We start from the raw sequence: 22,257 nt of genomic DNA, 5'->3' as shown, positions 1-22,257 counted from the left end.
AAATCAGTTTAATGAGTTGGTGAGAAAGCAAGTCAATAGCTTTACACATAAAATATTGGTATAATGCTTGTGGTTACCAAATAGTATGTATAGATGTAATAATAAGCAAAGAGAAGAACAATTTAAACTCTAAAGGTAGAAAAAAATAAATAAATTACTGTATTTATTCTTCATTTAACTTCAAGTTTGAGATCAATATTTTTCTTACACGTGGGCTGTATTTAAGTTACAAATTTTAAAAGCTTTCCCAGGTATCATAGTGTGTTATATCAAGACTGAAGACACCAAAAAGGGTATGTATTGTGTATAGTTTATATATAAGCTTAGAACTAGAGAACCACCGTGGATAAAAACAAAGTACATATATTTTTATGTGTTTAGAAGCAGTGGGGAAAAAAAAAAAAAAAAAAAAAAAAAAAAAAAGTATATTCCTTTTAGCTTTGATAAGCTTTTATATTTTCATATTTAAGATATTTTTTCAGTGGTATTTCCTCTGTTTTTTGCTACTTTTTTTTTTTTTTTTTACTAGAAGAAGAAAATTTATAAGGCAATTCAAATTTAGACAACCACATCAAACTAAGCAATAAAATCATAAGAAAAGCATTGCTGCCAGCAAGAACCAAATATACTACTCATTATCTCTGCTGACAGTACAGTTGAACTGTGAAGTTTTTACTAACATCTTGAAGGCAGCTGAGTCAGATTCCCAAAACACTGCAGGTGCATAAAACCCATTGACAGAAACCTGTTCCTTCATTGCTCACTGAGCATGTGAAATAGGTTGTTTGTGGCTGTGCCTGAGTACTTCTCATTAGCCTTCCTTCATGGCCGTGGTCCCACACAGGTTTGCCAGTGTCCATATCACGTGTAGGGTTTTTCAATTGAGCCTCAGTGATCACATAGAAAGTTAACCATACAGAGAATATGTACAAAAACAAGGGCTTCAGTCAGCAACTATCTACTTTGGTATGTTATTACCTGATGGGTTAAACATCAGGGAGGGTGTACACCAAATGGAGGACAATTGCAAAGATGCTCTGGTGCATATTTAAACCAGAAAGTATTGGGAGTTAAAATAGTCGAAAAGTTGTTCTGCATCCCAGTTGCACTGTAGTAAGTAATGGCTGGAGATTGGATTTATATTTCTCTACATTTTGTTTGGAAATTACTTTGATTTACTATACATTTCTCTGTGGATGGCATATCTATAATTGATCAATTACTTACTGCTGTTTTAATTTAAACCTGAAAAACAGATTTACAAGTCTCCAAGGACACAAAAGATTGGAAAATATAATGCAAAGACACAACTGTGTGGGCATTGGGATATGCTATATATATATATTTTTCTTTTATAGGTGTCTACAATAAGATTTCTTTGCCTATAGAAACCCAGCAATGAAACTCCAGTTAGATTGTGCTTTAAATACAGATAAGAGTCTCTCAGTTTAAGAGTTCACCCTTTAAAATGTTTGCTTTCATGCCTCCAGAGCCTGGACCATACGATTTGCATCAGTTTATAGCAATACCTTCAGAAAACATTGTCCTTTTTACCAATATTGATATGAGTGCAGTAAAACCACTTGGGCAGTCAGATCAGCCAGGCCAGCCCCATCTGGCACTGGGGTTCCCAAATGTTATAATGAGCGTGTGAAATAGGTTGTTTGTGGCTGTGCCTGAGTACAGTCCCATTAGTCTGAGAGTGGAAAGGGTGTAGCCTTGGTACATGTATTCTGAAATTTATTAATGTTTTGTGACTTTGGAACATTTTGTGACCTTGGAATATTTAAGTATATTAGTACAAAACAGCAGAACTCTCAGGGAAGAAAGAATGAAGGAAAATGATGCCATGGGACTAAAAAACCTTCCTGCAAATTCTTGGGAACTTTGGAGTTTGGTGGATAGCTGATCCAAAGGGTTTGGTCTGACCTTCTGTGAAGTTTAGCAAATAGGTGGTGAGCAACATGTTAAGGAGAAGGAAGTGGCCAAGGTAAAGCCTTGCTAGGCAAAAAGTGACAAATTTGCAAGTATTCTTTTTTGAATGCTGTTTCAGGAATTAGAGAGCTTGTCTAGAGGCTTTGCCTTTCTCTTACAGCCTGACCTGCTCCTATCATCAAGTTGATCAATACATTGTTTTAAAGAACCTACCATATTCACCATCAGTCACAAACTCACAAAGGGACTAACGTCAATACTGGACCCAGTCAGGCCTCTTGGGTAAGGGTGATCAGTGCTCTCATTTAGCACTTAGCATAAAAATGGGAAAACAGCATGAAGGGATAAAACTGTGGACCTGAGAAGAAGCTGAGTTGCAGCTGTTTGCCTCTCCATGAACATTGTTAATTTACAAAATATCTCCACGTCAATTTTAGTTGGAAATATTTTTAAAGAAAATAAACCTCAATTGTAACTGATTGGTTGTAACTGGCCCATAGAATTTTTTGTTAATGCATTTGCTCAATTTGCATACTGAGGCATAGAGAAAACAGCACGAAATGGTGTTCCAGAGGCAACACAGGGCAAAACTGCTTGTAGTCCCTTGACATATTTAAGAACAGAACACCTTATTCAAAAGTACTTGAAAGCATCTGAATAATGGAAGTTATTAATGATTCTGTATAGTGACTCACTGGTTTGTTGTTTATGTCTGGAGAGAGCTGAATGCTTAGCAAAGACCCACCAAGCTTTTTTTCACTCAGAAAGCAAGAATGCGTGGCACAATCTCCTCCTCTTCTGGGACTTTGCCTTCTATGCTTGAAGACAAGCATTTTAGAAATCCAGTGCAATTTGTAAATTGCTCAGAACAGGTTCACAGTACCCCACTGCAGGCATTTATATCAGGGACCTCAGCTGGAAGGCTTCTCTTTTTCATTTTCCATTAAAGTCAACACAGCAGAAAGCAGGGGAACACTTGCAGGGTTCAGTTCATTTCTCTGACTGCCCCAACTAAAAATAAGATTTAAGTAACCTTTCCTGCTACTCCAGTTGTCTTCTGCACCATGAAAATGAGAGTGGTGGTGCATATCCCACTTGGAAAACAGGAAGAACTAAATTACAGAGCTGATGTTTCTGACAGTAAGAATTTATATTGAAGAGACTTTTATTCATTAATGAATATTTCAGTCACTGTTTGCACATTTGAGGTACATTCATGTATTTCATTAAATTTAAGTTTTAATACCAGTGAATTTTATTTGATAGAAAACAAACCTTTTGTAAAATGATCTGCATTACAAAATGGTTGTGACATCTGTGCTGCTAGGGAACCAGGTGATATTCACCAAGAACAAATGCAAATCAATACTGTAGGATGAGGTTGCAGGTCAGCATCTACCAATATAACATGGAGGCAGAGGCAAAGTAAATGAGCTTTCTTTCATCTAAAGCATACATCAATTTTGTTTTGTTTTTGTTTCCTCTGGGCATCCTTGAAGTCAATGAGTATTTCAAGAAGTAAAATCAAGAGGTTCATCTCCAGTTATATCTTTAGCTACCATTCTATTTGGACAGTTTAGATGAAACACAGCAATGAGTCTGCTGAACTAGCAGCAAAGTGTCCATTTACTTTTGCAGGACTTCACATTCCACTTTTACAAGCTAACACTAGTGGACGTGCAGTATCTTCTAATAACCAATGCCCTTTTGACTTGCCATCAGCTGAGAACCCAAAATTACATTACTCAGTTACTTTCCACATACAATATAAAATATTACCATTATAAGCTCTGGTTACCACAGTTATTTTTTTCAGGCATTTAATCTAGTGGCATGAATTCAAAGATTCACCTCCCTCACTTCCCATGGCAAAGAGTAGAGGAAAAGGAGTGTGGCCCCTGGGTGCTGTCACAGCTCTGAGCACCATCTCATCCTCACCTGATGACACAGGGAGCTGAACAGTCTTCCTTCCCAACCTGGACGCTCAAGTTTGGCATCTTGCTTAGGGGAAATGGCTGTAGCCAATATTCGCAGTGCATTTTTAAAATGTAACTTGTAGTTGTCATTTTTGGGAAATGCAAAAGTAATCATCACCTTAATGCACACACATGCAGCATAAGTAGCAATGCACAAGGACAGACTGTTTCATCATTATGGCTGCTGTGCAGACAAGAGATGCAGTTATTGTGGTGTAGACTAGAGAAGTGATGAAGCTGCAGAACCACCAGACCTCAATTCTCTTCCCATTTGAACAAGTGAGATTTTTGCAGTAGCTTCATTAGGACACAGATTAGACCTAATGTGAGCTAAGCCTTGGAGAGATGCACAAGCAAATTAGAAAAGCCAGACAATAATTGAATAAACTGGACATAAGAGGACAAAGTGTAAATGTTAAGGATATCCACTTTTCTGGACATGTAACCTTTCAGGACAGGTTAAGCCAATTTAATACAAGTATATTAAGTTTTCCAAAATGAAGACTTGAAGCTCTTTGGGCCCATTTCCACATTTCAGAACCCCTATGAAATGTTGAACATGCATTTAAATCATATGGCTCATGCACACCTTGTTCCCTTGGCATACCCAAGGTTGCTTATGCCTTATTCTGACCCATCATCCAAACCCGGAATACCTGCCATCAGTCTCAGTTTATAATAATGCCCACAGCTGCATTTCGGGGCTCCGTCTGGGGACTGATGGCTTATTGCTGTGCCTTGGGCCATGTGTTTATACCTGTCAGTCATTAAACCAGCAGCAATGCTCACCCCTGATCATTATTACTAAAGTCAATATCAGTCTAGTTACTAAGCAGATGAGCTTTTATCGAAGTGGTTAGGATGTGATAACTGCATAGCTGCAAGCAAATCAGATCATCTCTATCCACATTATGTATAAAAATAATTCTTCCAGGTGGTTCAAAGCAATTGGCTGTGTGCCTAACAACTCACCTAAGCATTCTGGGAGTGCATAATGAAATACTACTTGTCATGCCTTATTGCTTAATTATTGCTATCAGCCTCCAGAATTTCAGTAAACTCGACATACTGCATAATGAGGTTATACTAAGCCAGAGGCATTGTATTCCAAATACAAAGAGAACTATACTGTATTGTACTGTATATATTATTGCCCCAACATAGTAAACTTTTAAATCTCTTATATTTTGACTAGAAATAAAACCTGTTTATAGTAGACTTTTTGTTTTCAGCATGCCTGGATTTTAAATTCCCTGAGATATGGTAAACTCCATTTGTTAATATTACCACAGCAAGCTAAAAGTGCCTCTGGAGAGTATATGAGCAGATCCCTCAGGCTAAGAGACAGCAAAAAGGAAAGCAAAAGGAGAATGATCATTCTTTCATGCTACAAAATCTCAACTTCACTCATTTGCATAGAGACAGCATCTTCCTTTAAAAAAAAAAAATATATATATATATATCAGTGGCATCAAAAAGTAAAAGCTTAAGGTAAAGGATACAATTCTGTAACACTAGGAGAAAATTACTTAGAAGTAAAATATACAGGTAGGAAACTGAACAGAGGAAAACAAATGTAAACAGAAATATCCTGAGAAGACACACCTCTGGCTTTGCTGTTCTGCAAGAACTGAGTACCTTCTAGCAGGATATGGCTAAATGTGGCCTAACATTTGAAAAATGTTTTTTTCCTTGTTATATCTACCTTTTCTGCCCCATATTTCAAGCGGCTTTCCAAAGCTGAATAAGTGTTCCTATCTGCATTTTATAAATGGGAAAACAGAAGACTAATGAAGGTTAAAGATGTGATTTACCATAAATGCATTTATGTGACAAATATGAAATACATCGTTTCCCTTGGCAGAGTGTCTCCTCATTCTTTCAGAATTACCTAAGCTTACTTTACCCACTAAAACAAGATTTTACTATTTTTTACTGCTATTAGCAGTAGAGAAAAAATTCAGCTCTTGGAAGATGAGAAGGATTTTATTCTAGGTTATTTACCATCAAAAGAAATGTTAATTAAATTATCTGTACAAAATATCACTGTAGATGCATCAACCCAAAATAACCCAGCTTGACTTTCAGTATTTATTAGATTCCACAGTATGTTTTTCTCCTCATGTTCAGGAAAACAAAACAAAACAAAGACAATGCAAAGAGAACCAACCACTAAAAAAGCTTTTAGATGAAAATGTGCCCTGGAAGACACTAGAAAACAACTCACATGAAATGAAAGTTTTAGTGGTTACTTCTAATCAGAGAGCAAGGCAATGCCAAGCTGGAGATCCATCTGATCAGTGCTTGTGCAGTCATTTTTAGTGCAGTATTGGGTGGACAGGACAAGCTATCAGTGGCATGGTAGAGAGGTAGAGGGAGGCAGGGGTCTGTAAGCAACCCTAAGAACCATCTCCCCAAAGGAGAGGAGTTCAGAGATATCATAATAAGTTCAGTCTGGAAAATGCTTACTCACAAGAGCATTCCATTAGCATTCAGACTTGGAGCGTGAGCACATTGGCATTGCTTGAAAAGAATCTGAAGAGCAGCATGCTGTATAGCAATCCCACAATGTGATGCTGTGGTCCTGCTTTGGACAAACAGTCCTGTTGATTACAGCAGGGTTTTTTGCTGTGGTCTGCAGGCCCATTGGAATCTGCAGGAGCCTTCTTAGGGACTGTGGAAAGCAAATCAGAAAATGTAGTCTGTTGTCAATAGTTTAAATTCTGTGTGTTAATCTGCACCTCCACAGGACAGTCTGCACATCTGATAAAGTCTGGAATTGGATTAAAATCACGGGGAGCTGTTTGATCAGTCTTAAAATGCTGGAGGTAGTTAATGAGCGCAATCAGTAGCGGTCACTTTTCAAAGTCCCCAGAGGAGAAAATGAGAGATGTTACAGGTATCCTGGCAGCCAGAGGGTTGCAGAGGTGCTGCCTGTGGCTGGTGCTCCTCTCCATGGGGAAGGCAGACGACCACTGCTGCAAGAAGTCATTTGGCAAGTCCGAGGGGATGAGGCAATTCCTTTGGCCAGTGCTCACTTTGTTTTAACCTTGGTGCAGTCCCCTGGGTTTTGCTGTGTTGAGGCAGAAAGGGAATCATGCTAGAATCAACATTCTCCCTCTATTTTTTCCCCCACATGATGAATTCCTATCCCACATCTGGGACACTGACTTGCCTGAGGAGAGAGCATGGGAAGAAAAGTGATCAGATTCAGTGTTTGGATTCCTACAACGTCTGTCCAAATTTCATGCTTCAGCTGCTCACCCTTTACTTATGCATTTACTTCCCAAATTCAGTTGACAATGCCACTGCCCTCTTGCTACTCACCTCTTCCCCCTTTGCTTTTTCTCCAGAGCCCACTGTCTGCGTGCAGGCACTAATCACTGTTATCACAGAAAGTTGAACACCATCTGGACATCTTTCTCAGTCAAGCTAGACTTAATTTAGTGTTGTTCTCAGTCAGAAACTTTTCGTTTTAATGATATTTCACAATCCTTGGTGCTTACCCTGCTTCTGTGCTGACAGAAGATGGGTGTTGCCATCAGCAATGCCTTTCAGGGCAGAACAGCATGCTAGCCCAGTAACTCGACTTTCTGAAAAGTTTATCTGCCCTGATCATGCTTGGAACATGACAGCCAAAATCCAGACTTCAGAGAACGTTTCTAAAGTAGAAAATAGCTCTTTGACCATTTTGCTATAATTTCGCCAATTGAAGTAATTTCACAATTTCCTTTGTATTTTGTGGCCCAGTCTTTTCCTTTTCTATTCGTGACTCCTCTCAGTACTTTACTCTGTAAACTGGTTTTAACAGCTTCCTTCTATATATAGTTCTACTGGTCTTTCCACCACAGTCTTAATTTAGTTTTTGATAGCAGTGACCATGGGCAGCTGCATAATACTCCCTCCTGAGTTTGTTAATATCAAACAAGATTGAGATACTAATTGAACCCAAGGAAAATGTTGTGGTCAAACTGGAAGTTGTCCTTGGTACTTTGAGATGTTCCAAAATAAAAAAAAATAAAAATAATCAGAGACTCTTCTGGAGACAAACAAAACTTTTCATTGAATAATTTTTCTACAATTATTTTAATGCTGTTAAAAATAGAATGTGTGAATGCGCATATAACAGTGATTATGGCTACTAGGACATATGATACATTTTCTCTATGATGACAAAAGCTTCACACACACCTAGTGCAAATCCTCAAAGAAAATATGAAGTCCTTGTGGTACGCATGTCCAAACTAACAGCCCCATTCTCTTAATTTATTCGTAAAGTATATCCTGTTAGAGAGTTGACATATTACGGTTTGCAAAACTGTGATTTTCTCAGTGAAATGTGAAAGCAGAGCTCTGACCACTTGTGGTAGAATACAGAGCCTTTCTATTACCCAGAAATGGGGATTACATTCTGTCTGTGCAATGTAATTCCGTGACTTTGCTTGGACGAGATATATGCCTTCACATCCCTTCACAAAACTGAATGCAACTGCAGCATGCTGTGTTTCATCCCAGAAATAGCAGCATTTCAGTGCTGGACAAAATCATTCCTATATGTACAGTTTTATATTTGCAGAACTAACGGATGGATAAAGAAGCTTTACATATAACAGATGGCATTTAAAAATATACTATTGTGCCACATAATGACAGTATAATAGTGGCCATGGTAAAATAGTGCAGGGTGGTTGTGGTATAATATATCAGATATGGCTAATATAAATTTTGCCTTCCTTGAGTTTTGAAGATTAAACCAAGTTGGAATAAACATGAACAGCAAATGAAAGAAAAAAAAAAATTGAAAAACATCAACAAAATAATACTCCTTGATACTCCTTTTCTGCATTACGAAATTTGCTTGGTAGCAAAGCCATATTTATGTATTGCAAATCATAGTTTCAGCAACAGCTCTAACATTGCCACTATACTGAATTTGCAAATAATGAAGATTTTTTTTCGGCATTTCAGCAATATGACAGCAGCATTCTAGCACTACCCAAATAAATTAATATATGACATTTGTCAAACACAGGTGCCAGAAAAAAATGGGACAATTCTTAGGGAGAAATCAAGGGGAGCCTTTGTCCTCCCCCATGCACGGTTCCAGCTCCAGAAGGGCTGTTTGGGCACAGCAGTGCCAGGACCAGCAGAGACTCCCAGGGGTACAAAGGCAGACAGTGGCTGTGATCCTCCCCTCTATGTCACAGCACATGGTGGTGGTGGTCTCTAACTACTCCCATATTAGGGTTCCTTGAGCAAAATGCTCTGCTTGCTGCTCTCTCTGCATTCTCAGGACATTGACTAAATTCTGCAGTGTGACCCTTAGTAAGCAAATCTCAACCTACTACAAAATGCTAGGAATGACTTACTAAATTAAACAGCAGATAAAGTAGAAAGAAAGGAAAGATGAGAGGAAAATCATCCTTACATAACCTTCACTTTGTATCAGCCCAGTGGGAATGCATGGAACAAAGAGATAAATAGTAGGAAAAAAAAAAAAAAAAAAAGACAAAAACTAGCCAAAATGATGCTGCAAAAATGTATTGATAGTAATGTTGTTATTAAGCCACAACAGAAAGTGCAAGGAGATGGGAAGGAAGCAGATGGTTAGTCTTGTAGGTGGTCCGAATAAACAACTCTGGTGTTTTGTTTCCACAGACATGTAAAATGAAGTTAACCATTCCTTCTGTTTTTTTTCTGTAAGCATATCAATTCTTTGGAAAAAAAAATAATAAAGAAAAGTTTTTCTTGCAACTGCAACAGTCAAAGGACTGGATTATTATGGTAGAAAGACTAAAGGGCACTTTAGTAAAAAGGTTAAAACCTGTTTTGGCAGAGTCCCAAATTATTCAGATAGGAATACACCAGATTTCATTGCAACTTTACACATCTTTAAGTGAAATCCAGAGACCTTGAAAGAGAATGAGAATGAAAGGCCACATCGGGACCCTTGTAGGAACATAGTCTGTGTCCATAATACGCCGTGTACCAGCGTTCAGAACAGTGCACTACCCTGGCTGCATCTGTGAGTTACATGAAAACTGCAGTGACCTTAAAGATCTGGCATGTTCCCAGTGCAGGACCATGATCTGCTGGACTGGTGCAGCATGCAGATCCAGCAGTTCCCCAGTTTCCATGTTTACAAACATGACAGTGCACTGCATGAAGAAATGCTTACATGGATTTCCTCTCCGTACAGGAGCAATATGGCATTTCTATTGTAGCATGCTCGAGAGAATATGGGAATAGATACTTGTAAAAGAGTAATATTCATTTTAAATATTGCAGAACTAGTAGAGCTAGGCTACCTCTGAAAAGTATTTTAAAGCAGGACTTGAGGCTAGATGAGAATATCGTGTAAAATATCTGCTTGCTCTTGGGTCCCCAGAGGGAGCTTTAGATGATTCTAACTGGAAGAAGAACCAAAAAAAGTCCTGTGCTCTACAGCACCTCCACATGCTTTTGTCATCTGTGTTGCTAGGACTGACAGCCCACTGGCATTTTCCCCCCTGTGCTTGCAGTGACTAACATGACTAATGTCTGACACAGAAGACTGCTGAGGGCCCCCCAGCATGCCGCTGGTAGGATGTGCTGTGGGGGCAGATGGGTTACGAGCACATACCCAGGCTGAATGTAGGCGGTGTGGTGGCCAACACCACCTTGCAGGAGTTCTCAGCTTCCAGCCAGCCCCCAAATTAAGCAGATGATAGTGTAAATGTCGCCACTCAGTACCCGTGGCTTGATTCTCCTCCCTCTTAAGTCAAGAACAGGCTCTAAAAGTGACTTGAAAGGCAGCATATGCTAGGTCTCTGGACTGCAACACTCCTCAGGTTGGTGTCATAGGAGAAAAATCATATTTTGCTCTTAGGAGCCAGATACAATTCTGTAATTTGAATTCCTTTGACAGGAATTTAAAAAACAATAGAACTCACTCCCTTAAATCCAAGCTATGCCCCATACGAACAGATCCCTCCCTTGTTCAGGAGGGATCAGATGATCTCTCCCTTAAATGAAACTAAAAATCTACTCTGTCATGCTGATTTACATTCTCTCACCATTAGTTTTGTTGATGATGTTTTAATTATAATTCCAGCTTTGTGGTACAATGGATGTCCCTATTATCATCTATCACTGAATTTTAAGCATCATCCTAATTATTTCAGGGTCCAATTGCTTAAACCTGCTTTATTTTCTCTCTGACTGTAGAGAAGAAATCATTGTTTTTCGTGCAAAGCTATGTGTTTTTCATTCAAAAATTGAGGATAATTTTATTCAAAATAAATGATTTCTTGTTTGTCCTTTTTTAATAGTCAAGAGGAAATTCATTTTTTTCATTTCATTCTCACTAGTGAAATAAAGTATATCTTCACTTCCATCCTTTTTGAGTTCTAACTTCTCCTTTCTCCACTGAAAAAAAAAAGGGGGGGGGGGGGATTGGCTGTATATATATATATGCCATTGGAAACTAAAGCAGAATGTTGCTTGGTGTTATTTTTCTCTCACTTTGACAAAGTTGAAAGTGAGAGAAAATGTTATTTTTAAAAGCAATAGTGTTGCTTTTCCTCACTTTTTTTTTTTCCTAATATTTAACTCCCACTTTTCCACAGGGAAAGTGGGAGGAGAGGCAAACAGCAGGAAGACCACCAGAAGAAAACAAAAACTCTCTTGCATTTGGTGTTTAGAGAATAGTAATTAAAATTGAAGTAATATAATTTAAAACACTTGAAATGTATGGCAGCCAAGTAATTTTTATTTACTATGTAATTAAACATAAATTTCAGCATCAAATTAAGTACTTCCCCTCTCAGAATATCTTTCCCTGAGTCCAAGCCCTTTGCTGCTGTCCCAGGCACAGCTCTCGTGGTGCCACCAGCCTGCTGCTGCAGCAGCTCCTTCAGCCCTGCCAGTCTGAGGATGTTTGTTAGGGATGCCTCCCTGCCCAACAAAAAGGAGGAACACAACAGGAGCTGTTTTTATGAACCACGCAGCCTGGTTCTTGCAGAGACATGCAGGCCCCATGACTAATCTTGTTGTGCCCAGTGGCCGCAGAATGACACATCTGCTCTACTGGGGTCACCATGACTTGTAGTGTCCCTCTGTGCCTGTGCTCTACAGAGCTGCTGTGAAGGAGCAGCACACAAAAGAGAGCCTGGGGGGTGAAAGCTGGACCGTGTGGGCATGACGGACCATGTGGGCATTGCTGCTTTTAGGAAATGAGGAGTGTAGGGTCTCATATCTGGGAGTGTGCACATCGGGAGTAACAGTGGGTAACACTGGGAAGGCATCAGATGAGGTGTGAGATATGATGGGTATTATTTGCTATAATGTTGGTGGAATATGCTTGACTTCATCATGCAATGGGAAACCCTTTTTCACTGTGTGGACACTGGCACACTCTTCGTGAACCCACTCCACGACATGTTGTGCAGTCTTCAGATTGACGTTTCTCAGTGAAGAGAGACTATGTAAGAGCCTTCTGAACCACTTTACTTTCATTAAGAGCTTAAATTGGTCTGAAGTAGCGTGCATGGATATGTATTTCTTTTATGCTAGTGTAGACATCCGACCTCGGACAAAGGGCCAGCCTAAGGGTTTGTGCATCACTGAAACCTCATTTAAAACTTGAAGACAGGACTTGAACAAAACCTGGATATTAGTGGGTAACAAATGGCATGCACCACCAAGAAGTATGTTCTAGTTTTAGATTCCAAGTGCTTTATTTAAAACTGACTGTTTACTTTAAAAAACACCATATCCACAAGAAAAATACAGCTTTGTGTGCAATGTTTGACTATATTCAATTGTGGGATACCAATTTGGTATTAAATGCACTAAAGAAACCAAACCAAAACAAAACAAAGCAAACAGAAAGATGGAGCACTGGATATCAATCATCGTCTCTATAACAGAGCAAGACATATTCCATAGTCCACATGGATTTTGCTATTTCTTCCACTGGAGAGGCCCATCTATGTGATTTTGCTGCAGCTAGAAAATTGGTATCCCTTCCAAACACCGAGGATCACATGACACTGAGTCAGCTTTATACAGCACTTCTCCACATTTCACCCAGCAGTGGATCTGTTGATATGCTCTGTCCTGCAGCCTGCCAGTGGGTTTCCACAAGCATAAAGACAACAACAGAGCTACTGGAGTGGGGTTCCAGCATGGCCAGATCCATCCTGAGCACAGAGCTGGGAACCTGCAGCTTTCTCGGAGACACATCCATGAGGTTAAAGCATCATCTGTTGTCTGACTTTCATATCAGATGGAGTGGCATAAGCTTGTGAATATATGAGGGCAGAAGTCTGTGTCCCTTGAAGAGGCACAAAACCATTTTCTTCCAAAGGCAACCCCTGGTCCTTAGGGTTTTACTTCTCCCATCACCACAGAGTTTGGCTGTAACTGTTCACCTGTTCCCACGTGATGTTCTAGTTGCACATTCTTTTACAGCACAGTATAAAATAGAGGACTGTCTCAGCAGGCTATTTCAAGCATAGCTGTATTACCTACTTGCATGTAAGCATTTTCTTCATTGATGCAGTATATTCATTTTGCCTTTTACTCTTCAAATACACAAGCATTTTTCTAGATATAGCTTTTTTTTTTTTTTTTTCTTAAAATAAGGAAGAAATAAAAAGCAGGTATAATGTCTTTTGTATACTGACATGCATTTCTCAGAGCAATGCTTTTAACCTGCTGTGCTTGTGAAGCTTGTGAGACATCATTTTACCTTTATGTCTGGGAACCATTATCACTCTGTTTTGCAACCAGTGAGCAAGATCCCTTGAGCAAGACACTCCAGAGACCAGATGCTCTTGCTGGTGATTGAAATGAAGACATACCTCAAAGCTATACATTGCAGAGGGAGAAGCCAGAAGCTGGCTTCCTCCAACAGGCATCATGAGGCAAGTGTTGAGGACATCTATAATTCGAATATAGACTATGAAGGTGGGGGTCACACAGGACACGGCCCAGGGAAGTGGGCATTATTGCTAGGCAGATATCTGCACCTATATTAATATGGGCCTGTGTTCTTTGTCTCATGGAAATTGCCAGGCTCAGCAAGGAAACACCAAAGTCATAGCTGGGCTCAGACGAGCTGTTACTACTTCCTCAGCATCTATGTGATTGCATTTGTTCCATCGGCAGCATCAGCTCTGGCTTAGAAGGAGGGCTGTTGCTCTTTATCACCGTGACATCTCAGCCACCTGACGATGGCTGTAAAAAGGCTTGCCCGCAGTCTACAACCTTCCATGTAGCAGCAGACCAGAAAAACAGTCTGCTTTAGATGCAACATCCCAGCACAACACACTGTGTTAGCCAAGGATTTCAGTGCTGAATTTATGTAGAAGAGCTATTCATATTAAAAACCCTAGGTGCTGTAAGCAGAGATAATGCTATGGACCAGCACCGAGAACAATGGGATTTCAGTCCTTGTGGGTGACTGCATGCAAATACCATCTGAAATACACATTAATTAGAATGAGTGTGTTGCACTCAAAGCAAAGTACATATTCTAGGAAAGCAGACCTGAGGTACACGTTCACCCAGGCAAGCACTCCGTGTTACTGAGGAGCAGGCAGAGAATGTGAGCAGTCGGTACTGGAAAGAGCTGCACACCAAGGGAAGAATGTCTCCTTTGTGAGGGACCAGAGGTTACCTTATAAACCAGGCTATAAAAGTTTATATCCTTTCCTGGTCATGGTGAGATATCTCCCGCATCACTTCAGCCACATAAAGAAGATGCTTAGTGTAAACCAGTGCCTGGCTTCTGTCAGTAAAGTGAGAGGAACATCCCAGGGAGGCTGATTTATCTCATCCCATTTTAGGGGAGGATAAAACACTTTTAGGAGGTAATTGGATTTATCTCTCTTTGTCAGTATCCAGAGCAGCTGTCTAAGTTTATATGGAAATCCAGAGGAGCCCATCCTTTGCATTTGTAATCGAAGATGTTTTCTGATGCCACTGCTCCCTAGAGTTGCTCGAGCATGGTCCGAACTAGTTACCTGAAACCCTTTGAAATTCTGGAGCCTTAAGACTATGGGGTTTTAGAAGCTTATCCAGAAACAGCTTGTCCAAAAGCTCTGGGGTGAGTCATACAACCACGGGCCTTGAATACAGGCAGAAAGCTTGTGTCTGAAGCATCTCATGAAGCAAACTGCTTTCAAACAAACAAACAACAACAAAGCCAAACAAAAGAGAAAAACGACTTGAGGTGAGAAGAATATTTAGACTGACAAACGCAAGGTGGGAGAAAGAAAAAAAAAAAGAAAAAAAAGAAAGAAAAAAGGAGAAAAGAAAAGAAAAAAGGAGAAAAAATGCAAAGCACGGCTCAGATTTTGCTGCAGTGCTTCGGCGAGGCGCGGGCTGCCGTCCCCGAGCGGCGGGGCTGCCGCTGCCCTCCGCCCCCGGGGCTGCGGGGCGCGGGGGGCGCGGGGCTCCCGGGCTGCCCGGCGGCGCTGGGGGGGCTCGGCCCCGTGCCCCCGGGGCGTTGTTCGCACCCCGCGTCCTTCCTGCTTCCGGGGGCCGCCGCGGGGAGGATTTGCTGCAGATGACATCAGCCGTGGATGCTGGAAAAGCGGCGGCGGGGATGCGCCGGCTCCCCCCCTTCCTCCTCCTTCTCCTCCTCCTCCTCCTCCTCCTCCTCCTCGTCGCCAGGTCCCAGCCCTGCACCGTCTCCGTATAAAAGCGCCGCCGCCTCCCCGCCCGCCCTCACTCCCTGCCGCCTGCGGAGCCGCCGCCGAGCGGCCCTTCTCCCCTCATCGCCCCGGAGCCGCGGGGCGGAGTGGGGGACCGCGATGGCCACCGTGGTGGTGGAAGTGGACTCGGAGCCCTCCTGCAGCATCCCCAACCCCACCTCCCCCTCGCCCAGCCTCTCGCACCGCTTCCTGGACAGCAAGTTTTACCTGCTGGTGGTCATCGGCGAGCTGGTGACCGAGGAGCACCTGCGTCGGGCCATCGCCAACATCGAGCGAGGTGGGGTGCGGGGGGAGAGACGTCCCGTGTCCCTCAAACGGTGGCCATAGGGCGGTCGGTGGTGGGGTGGTGGTGATGGTGATGGGGTGGTGGTGGGGCGGTGGTGATGGAGGGGAGGTGGTGGTGATGGGGTGGTGGTGGGGAGGGAGTGAGGATGGTGCTGGTGAGGATGGTGCTGGGGTGATGGTGATGGGGTGGAGGTGATGAGGATGATGGGGTGATGGTGATGATGGGGTGGTGCTGGTGCTGATGATGGGGTGGTGCTGGTGATGGGGTGCAGGTGGTGGTGACGGGGTGCTGGTGCTGATGGGGTGCTGGTGGCGGTCCGAGCCCCTCCCTCCCGCCGTGCACAAAGCCCCTCGCCCCCCGCCGCCCCCGCCGCGCTATTGTGGGGGCTGCGGCTGCCGGCCGCCGTCCCGGAGCCGCCGCGGGGTGGGCGTGGCGCGGCCCGCTCCGCACTGCGGTCCCCGGGGCTGCCCGCCGCGGACAAAGGGCGCCCGCCCCGCCGCCGGGGCTCGGGCCGGGGCCGGGGCCGGGCACCGGGGGGCGGCTGCGGGGCGGCTCCTGCGGCTGCCCCCCTTCCCCGGCGCTCGGCGGGCGTTTTCCCCCGGGGCGGGGATGCGGCTCCTCTGCGCATTGTGCCCAACTTTGGGTGCCCGAGCTCTGCAGACGCACGCACCCGTGGTTAATGACACGGTAGCGAGAATAATAAAACGAGACGCGGGTGGCGGGGCTGGTGTCCGAGCGGCCAGCCTCCGCTGTTGTCCAGCTCGGGCTGCCGCAACTCGCTGCCTGTTTGCCCTTCCCTTGAAAGGCATGGCAAGTGAAAGGAGCGAGTTTTGTTAAGTTCTCGATGCGGTTCCCAGTCAAAGGGATGGATGGCAGTGTGCACGGAGAGGCAGAAAGCCCCGCGGCCGTAACGGTGGTGTGAAGCACAAAGGAAATTGTTGCCGGACCCTCTAGTTCGCTAAACTCTACTGATATGCGTTTTTTTTAACCTATATCTTGTTCTGGACTGATGAAAGCAGAGATATCAGAACCCTGCTTTTGTTAGAGAGGAGAAAGAGACCCTGAAAAAGAGGGATTTGGTAGCAGCCTTGCCGTGTAGGTGTGGTTCAGCACTCCAGCTAGGACTTCGCTTGTCTCTATTGTTGTTTTCCCAACCGTTGTTGCTGTAGTTGGCGATTTATCTTGATTCTTTTTCATGGCTGTTTGTGGTAAAGGGCTGCCTCATCACAGCTAACCAGCTTCACCGTGACCTGTTCATCTTTCTTGCGACCATTGTCTCCTAGGGAGAACTACTGAGGCAGATGCTTTGTCATTCAGAGCCTCTTCAGCACTGCACTTTCCCAATTCTGTCTAATTTTTGATTGTGTCAGAAGTGAATTGGCTGCATTTCATTTAAATTAATACTATTTATTGAGCAAAAGGATAAAACTTCTCCCCTCAAGACATCTGATGTCATCCTTCCTCTGAAGAAAAGCTCTTCAGCCTCTTCTTGAAGCTTCTATTGTACAGTTGCTGCTGCATAGCTCTGTTGCTGCTACCTCTTGCCAGTAAGCATAACACCCACTTGCAGTTTTAGATGTTCAGAGGAAACGCTTTGGCCTTTTTATTGATCATTTTGGATTAGAAGTCACCTCACTGCTACTGGTGTCAAGCTATCTGACTGGGATTTTGCCTGCTAGGAAAAAAAAGAAAAGCTTGATGAAAATTTGAGGTGCATTGTTCTGGATGAGCACACTGTGAGTCTGAAGCCCTCTCTGAGTGAGGCAAATATGGGCTTCACTAATCTTTCTCTTTGGAAAGTACACTGTAGTCTGGACAAACTGTCTTCTTTCATCCTTTGTGCTCACCAGAACCTTAAATGCATGTAGGGTTCTTGATCATTCTGCCTCAATGTCTTCTCTGGTACGTCTCCAAAGTACCACCACAGAAAAGTGTGGATTCACGCACTGAACTGCAGAGCAACGTGTCAAAGAAAACATCTGCTGATAAGACATCAGTGGCGTGATGCTACGCAACCCAGTGGAATGCCGAGTCATTTCTTAATATATCATGAAGTGGGAATGGCTTGGCAACCTGCATTTTCAGTAATTACATTTGGGATGTCATTTTGCTGAGGGGGCAATCCTCCAACCCACCGTCCAACAAAGAAGAAGAGGGGAGTGAGGAGAAAGCTTCAAGATCTTTCCACTGATTTGGCAGATTCTACTGGGTGTGCCCTGTCTGCTGTCTGATCATCCCTATGTCTAGTGGCATTGCTCTCCCAAGACTGCAGAAAGAAAGAGAGAGCCCCAGCTCAGTCATCCTCCCAGTCATTACTTCCATGCTGTTAATGATACACATCATTGGATTGACCTTGGATTTTAGTTCTAGATTTACTTGCATTGTATTCAAACCTAATTTGATTTTATAATGTACATAATACATCATACTCTGTTATAATGTGCATGTATAATATTTTTTTTTTCTTTCACCCAGAGTGCTGAATCATGCAGCTGCAAATCTGGTATATTCTAGCTGAATCCAAACTTCACCTTCTGTGTGCATAGTATGTCTAAGCCGTTTTTTGTTTGTTTTCAGTTATTTATTTTTCATTGAGTACTATATTTTGGACACTGACTGGCTCAGTGGTCTGACTACGCCTAATCAGGATCTTTCCCCTACCACAAATCTGGATCCACAACAAAAGTGGTTAGGGATGGTCGACAGGCTCTGTCATTAGCAGCATTGCTGAATCATAGTCCTTATTGCTTAACTGACCTCCAGAAAGCTTCGCAGTCTTCCCACACAAGCTTGCTGTCAGAGGCCACCAAGCTGTTATCTTGTCTCTTCTTCAGGTCCAGCACTCACTTATTCAACACACTTCAGCTTCATGATCAGCATCACATTACTTCTCATATACTTTTCATATGCACAGTACATGCGTGGTATTATATCATATTTACTTTCTTGCTCTCAAATATTCCAACACCTGGAAAATATTAAAGCTTGCTGAGCTGTGGTTGCCTGCCAAAACTACGCCCCAAAAATGTACCATATGGCCAAGAGATTTTTGAGAAATGAAAATAAAGAGACTTGCAGAAGAGAGTCACTGCCTATGCCTCTGAACAATGATGCATAAGTCAGGAAGTGGAGGTGGTTGATTATAGTTCAGTTATTTTTCTCTGGAGTGGTTATGAAACATACAGATGATACTGTATTTTCAAATCTCTCTAGAGTTTAATATTGCAACAACTTAATAACTGGTAGCATATCCCAGTAAGAAGCGTGCTCATACCTCGACTGGACTGCTGACAAGGAAAAAGCACTTGATGAATTATCTCTGCAGAGGCTTCAGGCTCCTGAAATGCAGATACCCATATTTGCATGGAGAACCTCCTCAGAGCTGCAATGGGAGACCAGCAGTGCAGATCTGGTTTCTCTGCTCTTTCTCCCCCTCATCCTTCAGCCCTACAACATGGCCTCTACCAGAGGGAGGCTTGATGTTTCTGAGAAAGCATAGGAGCCAGCGTTGACAGGAATGCTAGCAGTCTGAAATCCTGACAGCTACGAGAAGTGCCACCACTGGTTGCACAGTTGGCCACACATCTCTTCAGGGTTCTCCTCCAACCCAAAGGTAGCAAACCCCAAAGGGATTTAACTCAACAACTTCATGCAAAGACATGGCTGAGTTTGTGGGAAGGGGACAACAGGCACTTCCTTAGGTGCAGTCTCTTCTGCATTTGCCAGCTAATTTGTATAAGTCTAGTGACATTCCCTTAAGAAAAATCAACCAATCAATCAATCAATCAATCCATCACTATGATGTTGGTGCTTAAAATCACAGCAGTGTCTGGACTTACCTGTACTACAACAGCCTACTCATTGTTTTTGAAAACTTAACAACAAAACCAGAAAAATACTAAAACATATTATCCTGTTAATAGGATTTTTTTTTTTGAAGTTGTCATCAAAACATCATGGTAGGAAACTAAACTTGTGTTTTAGCTACAGGGATTTTGTTTTTCCCTGGTCAAATGTCAGACCTTAAAATGTTTGATTCCAAAATATATTTTTATGGTCATATGTGTCAACTGTATCATTTCCTTAGTAGATGAGGAGGAAATAGAGATGTGATGTTTATTAAAATAAAAAATGATCAAGTGTAGCATTTCTAAATCTCAAAAGTAGAATTTTGATACTTTATAAATAAAAGATCACTTAAATTTTAATTTAAAATGTGAGACTCTTCAAAGCTTTAGAATGAAGAAGTCAGCAATGTAATACTCTTTATTTAAATATTAATTTGCAACATGTGAGGTAACATTGTCCTTCTCTTTCAGTTTTGTAAATAAGTGTACTGCTATTTTAAAGTTGGTGCAGGGACATGGATGGCTTCTCACAATGTGGCTGCTAGGTTGTAGGACCAGCAGTCACAAAGCAGGGGCTTTAAGGATTGCCCCCATTTGGAAAGCCAGATTTACTCTTTCTTCTGGTTGATCCCTGTCCAGAGTGCTTCTTCTGAGCACTCCACACTTTGCAAGAGATGGCTGTGTGGCATGCCAAGAAGAGAGACTGGTTTTGGAATTTATAAATATACAAATAATGTGAGTGTAAACTGAGGAACAGTATATATATGCTGATATATCTAGCTAGATGTCTTTTTGTGTTTTGAATTTTAGGAATCCGATCATGGGACACAAACTTGATTGAATGCAACTTGGATCAAGAATTGAAACTTTTTGTATCTCGCCATTCAGCTCGATTCTCTCCTGATGTTCGAGGTGAGCTTTTGGACATGTTAGAGAAAGCTTTGTTTTGCTTGTTTTTAAGAACAGAATTCATAAATACACTTGGGTATTACATGGCCCATTTTCATTGGTTGTTCTTTACAATGAATACTTTTTTTCTGTCTTTTTAATACATACCTTGAAAATTATATATATATTTTTAGCTTTCTGACAAAACAAAATGCCCGAAATGTTAAACTAATCAGACCTTTAGGTTAGTTTGATGTATATCACCATGATTACTTTGGTAATAGATATTAATGTTGGGTCCCCATTAAAGTTAAGTGAAGCTTACCTTTTGACTGGACAGTTTGTTTCTGTAGCACAATCTGGTGATTCGAGAGACCAAAGCTACTCCTTACTGCAGTAGGCAAAGCACATACAAAAAATAACCTGAAGGTTAGCTCCACAGTTCAATAGAGCCAGAAATGGTGTCATGGCTGTTGTGCAAGTGTGGCTCAAGCTTTGTGTTTCTCCCCAGAGAGCTTGGTACTTTTTCTCGGTATAAAAAGCAGAGAGGTGGAGGGTCTGTCTTGACTCACAGGAACTTTCATTGGCTTTTATGAAGAAATTAGTGATTTAGAGGACTTATGAGATTCAATCATTTCTTCTGCTGCCTTTTCAAGCTTGTCTTTCCTTCCTTTAGAAGATTCATACAATTTAAAAAAGAAAAAAAAAGTTTTTAAGTATAAAATTTGATTTTTTTCTGGTTGCATGGGAATCAAAATATTTGGTCTTTTTTTTTTTTTTTTTTTTTTTTTTTTCTTTAATGCAAACACTGAGTAAGCTTGTATGAGGTTAATTTTGACTTTCATATAAAAAATATATAACCTTTGCACAGCAGTATAGCTTGCTTTCCATGGTGAACATATGAACATATTGTGGCAGTGTACATATTGACTAGTACAACCAAGAATTGACAAATACTATAAATTCTGGTTTTAGGGACATCTCTTAAGCACAGTGAAAAAGGATATGAAATATATCATACCATTACATTCCTAAGAGTCAGTTGTTACATGCTGTTGACAAAGAGATCCTGATATCTTGCTAGCATGATAGCACTGACCTGCTGGTCTTGAATAATGCACTAAAAGATCTTGTATAACTAATTCCAGGATTGGTTATAGCAGGTATTGCTATCGTGTTCCCATATCTATAGAGATTTCACTGGATTTAAGAAAAAGATGTACCTTTATGATTTTTCACCTGATTTAAAAAAAAAAACAGAACTGGTACAGGAATACTTGGGGCTGAATTACATGGGATTAAACTCAGGGATAGAATACAAATCTTCATTTTAAATGTCCAGAAGGAAATTTATCTCAGTGACACCAATCACTTCATTTTACAGAGAAGTTATTCTAATAAATTAAATTAGCATAACATATTTTCAAGAAGTGTACTGTAAAGTAGAATATATCTTTAACATACGTGTGTTTTAGTTTAGAAACGCAGAGAAAAAAAAAAAAAAGGAACCTGTACTTCTCCTTCAGCACAAATGTTCCAGTCAGTTTAATATGTTTGTTATCTCATTAAGATGAACATTTGATAGCATTGCTCTTGATAATATTGCATGACTTAAAAGAAAG

At 41.5% G+C, this 22,257-nt stretch overlaps 1 protein-coding gene across 1 annotated transcript in view; it reads left to right on the top strand.

Annotated features, from left to right (window-relative positions):
• Positions 1 to 15,697: 15,697 nt before the first annotated feature.
• The window catches only part of MAP1B (microtubule associated protein 1B), a 71,409-nt gene continuing 64,849 nt past the window's right edge, over positions 15,698 to 22,257 (top strand). Inside the window, exons 1-2 of the mRNA XM_068666160.1 lie at positions 15,698 to 15,890; positions 20,558 to 20,659. Of these exons, the coding sequence (XP_068522261.1) occupies positions 15,713 to 15,890; positions 20,558 to 20,659 (280 nt within the window). The 5' untranslated portion in view covers positions 15,698 to 15,712. The remainder of the gene's footprint in view (positions 15,891 to 20,557; positions 20,660 to 22,257) is intronic.

The sequence above is a fragment of the Anas acuta genome, chromosome Z (genome assembly GCF_963932015.1).
Source record: "Anas acuta chromosome Z, bAnaAcu1.1, whole genome shotgun sequence".
NCBI lineage: Eukaryota > Metazoa > Chordata > Aves > Anseriformes > Anatidae > Anas > Anas acuta.
Note: the sequence above shows the minus strand (reverse complement) of the source record. Positions and strands in the feature narration are given on the sequence as shown.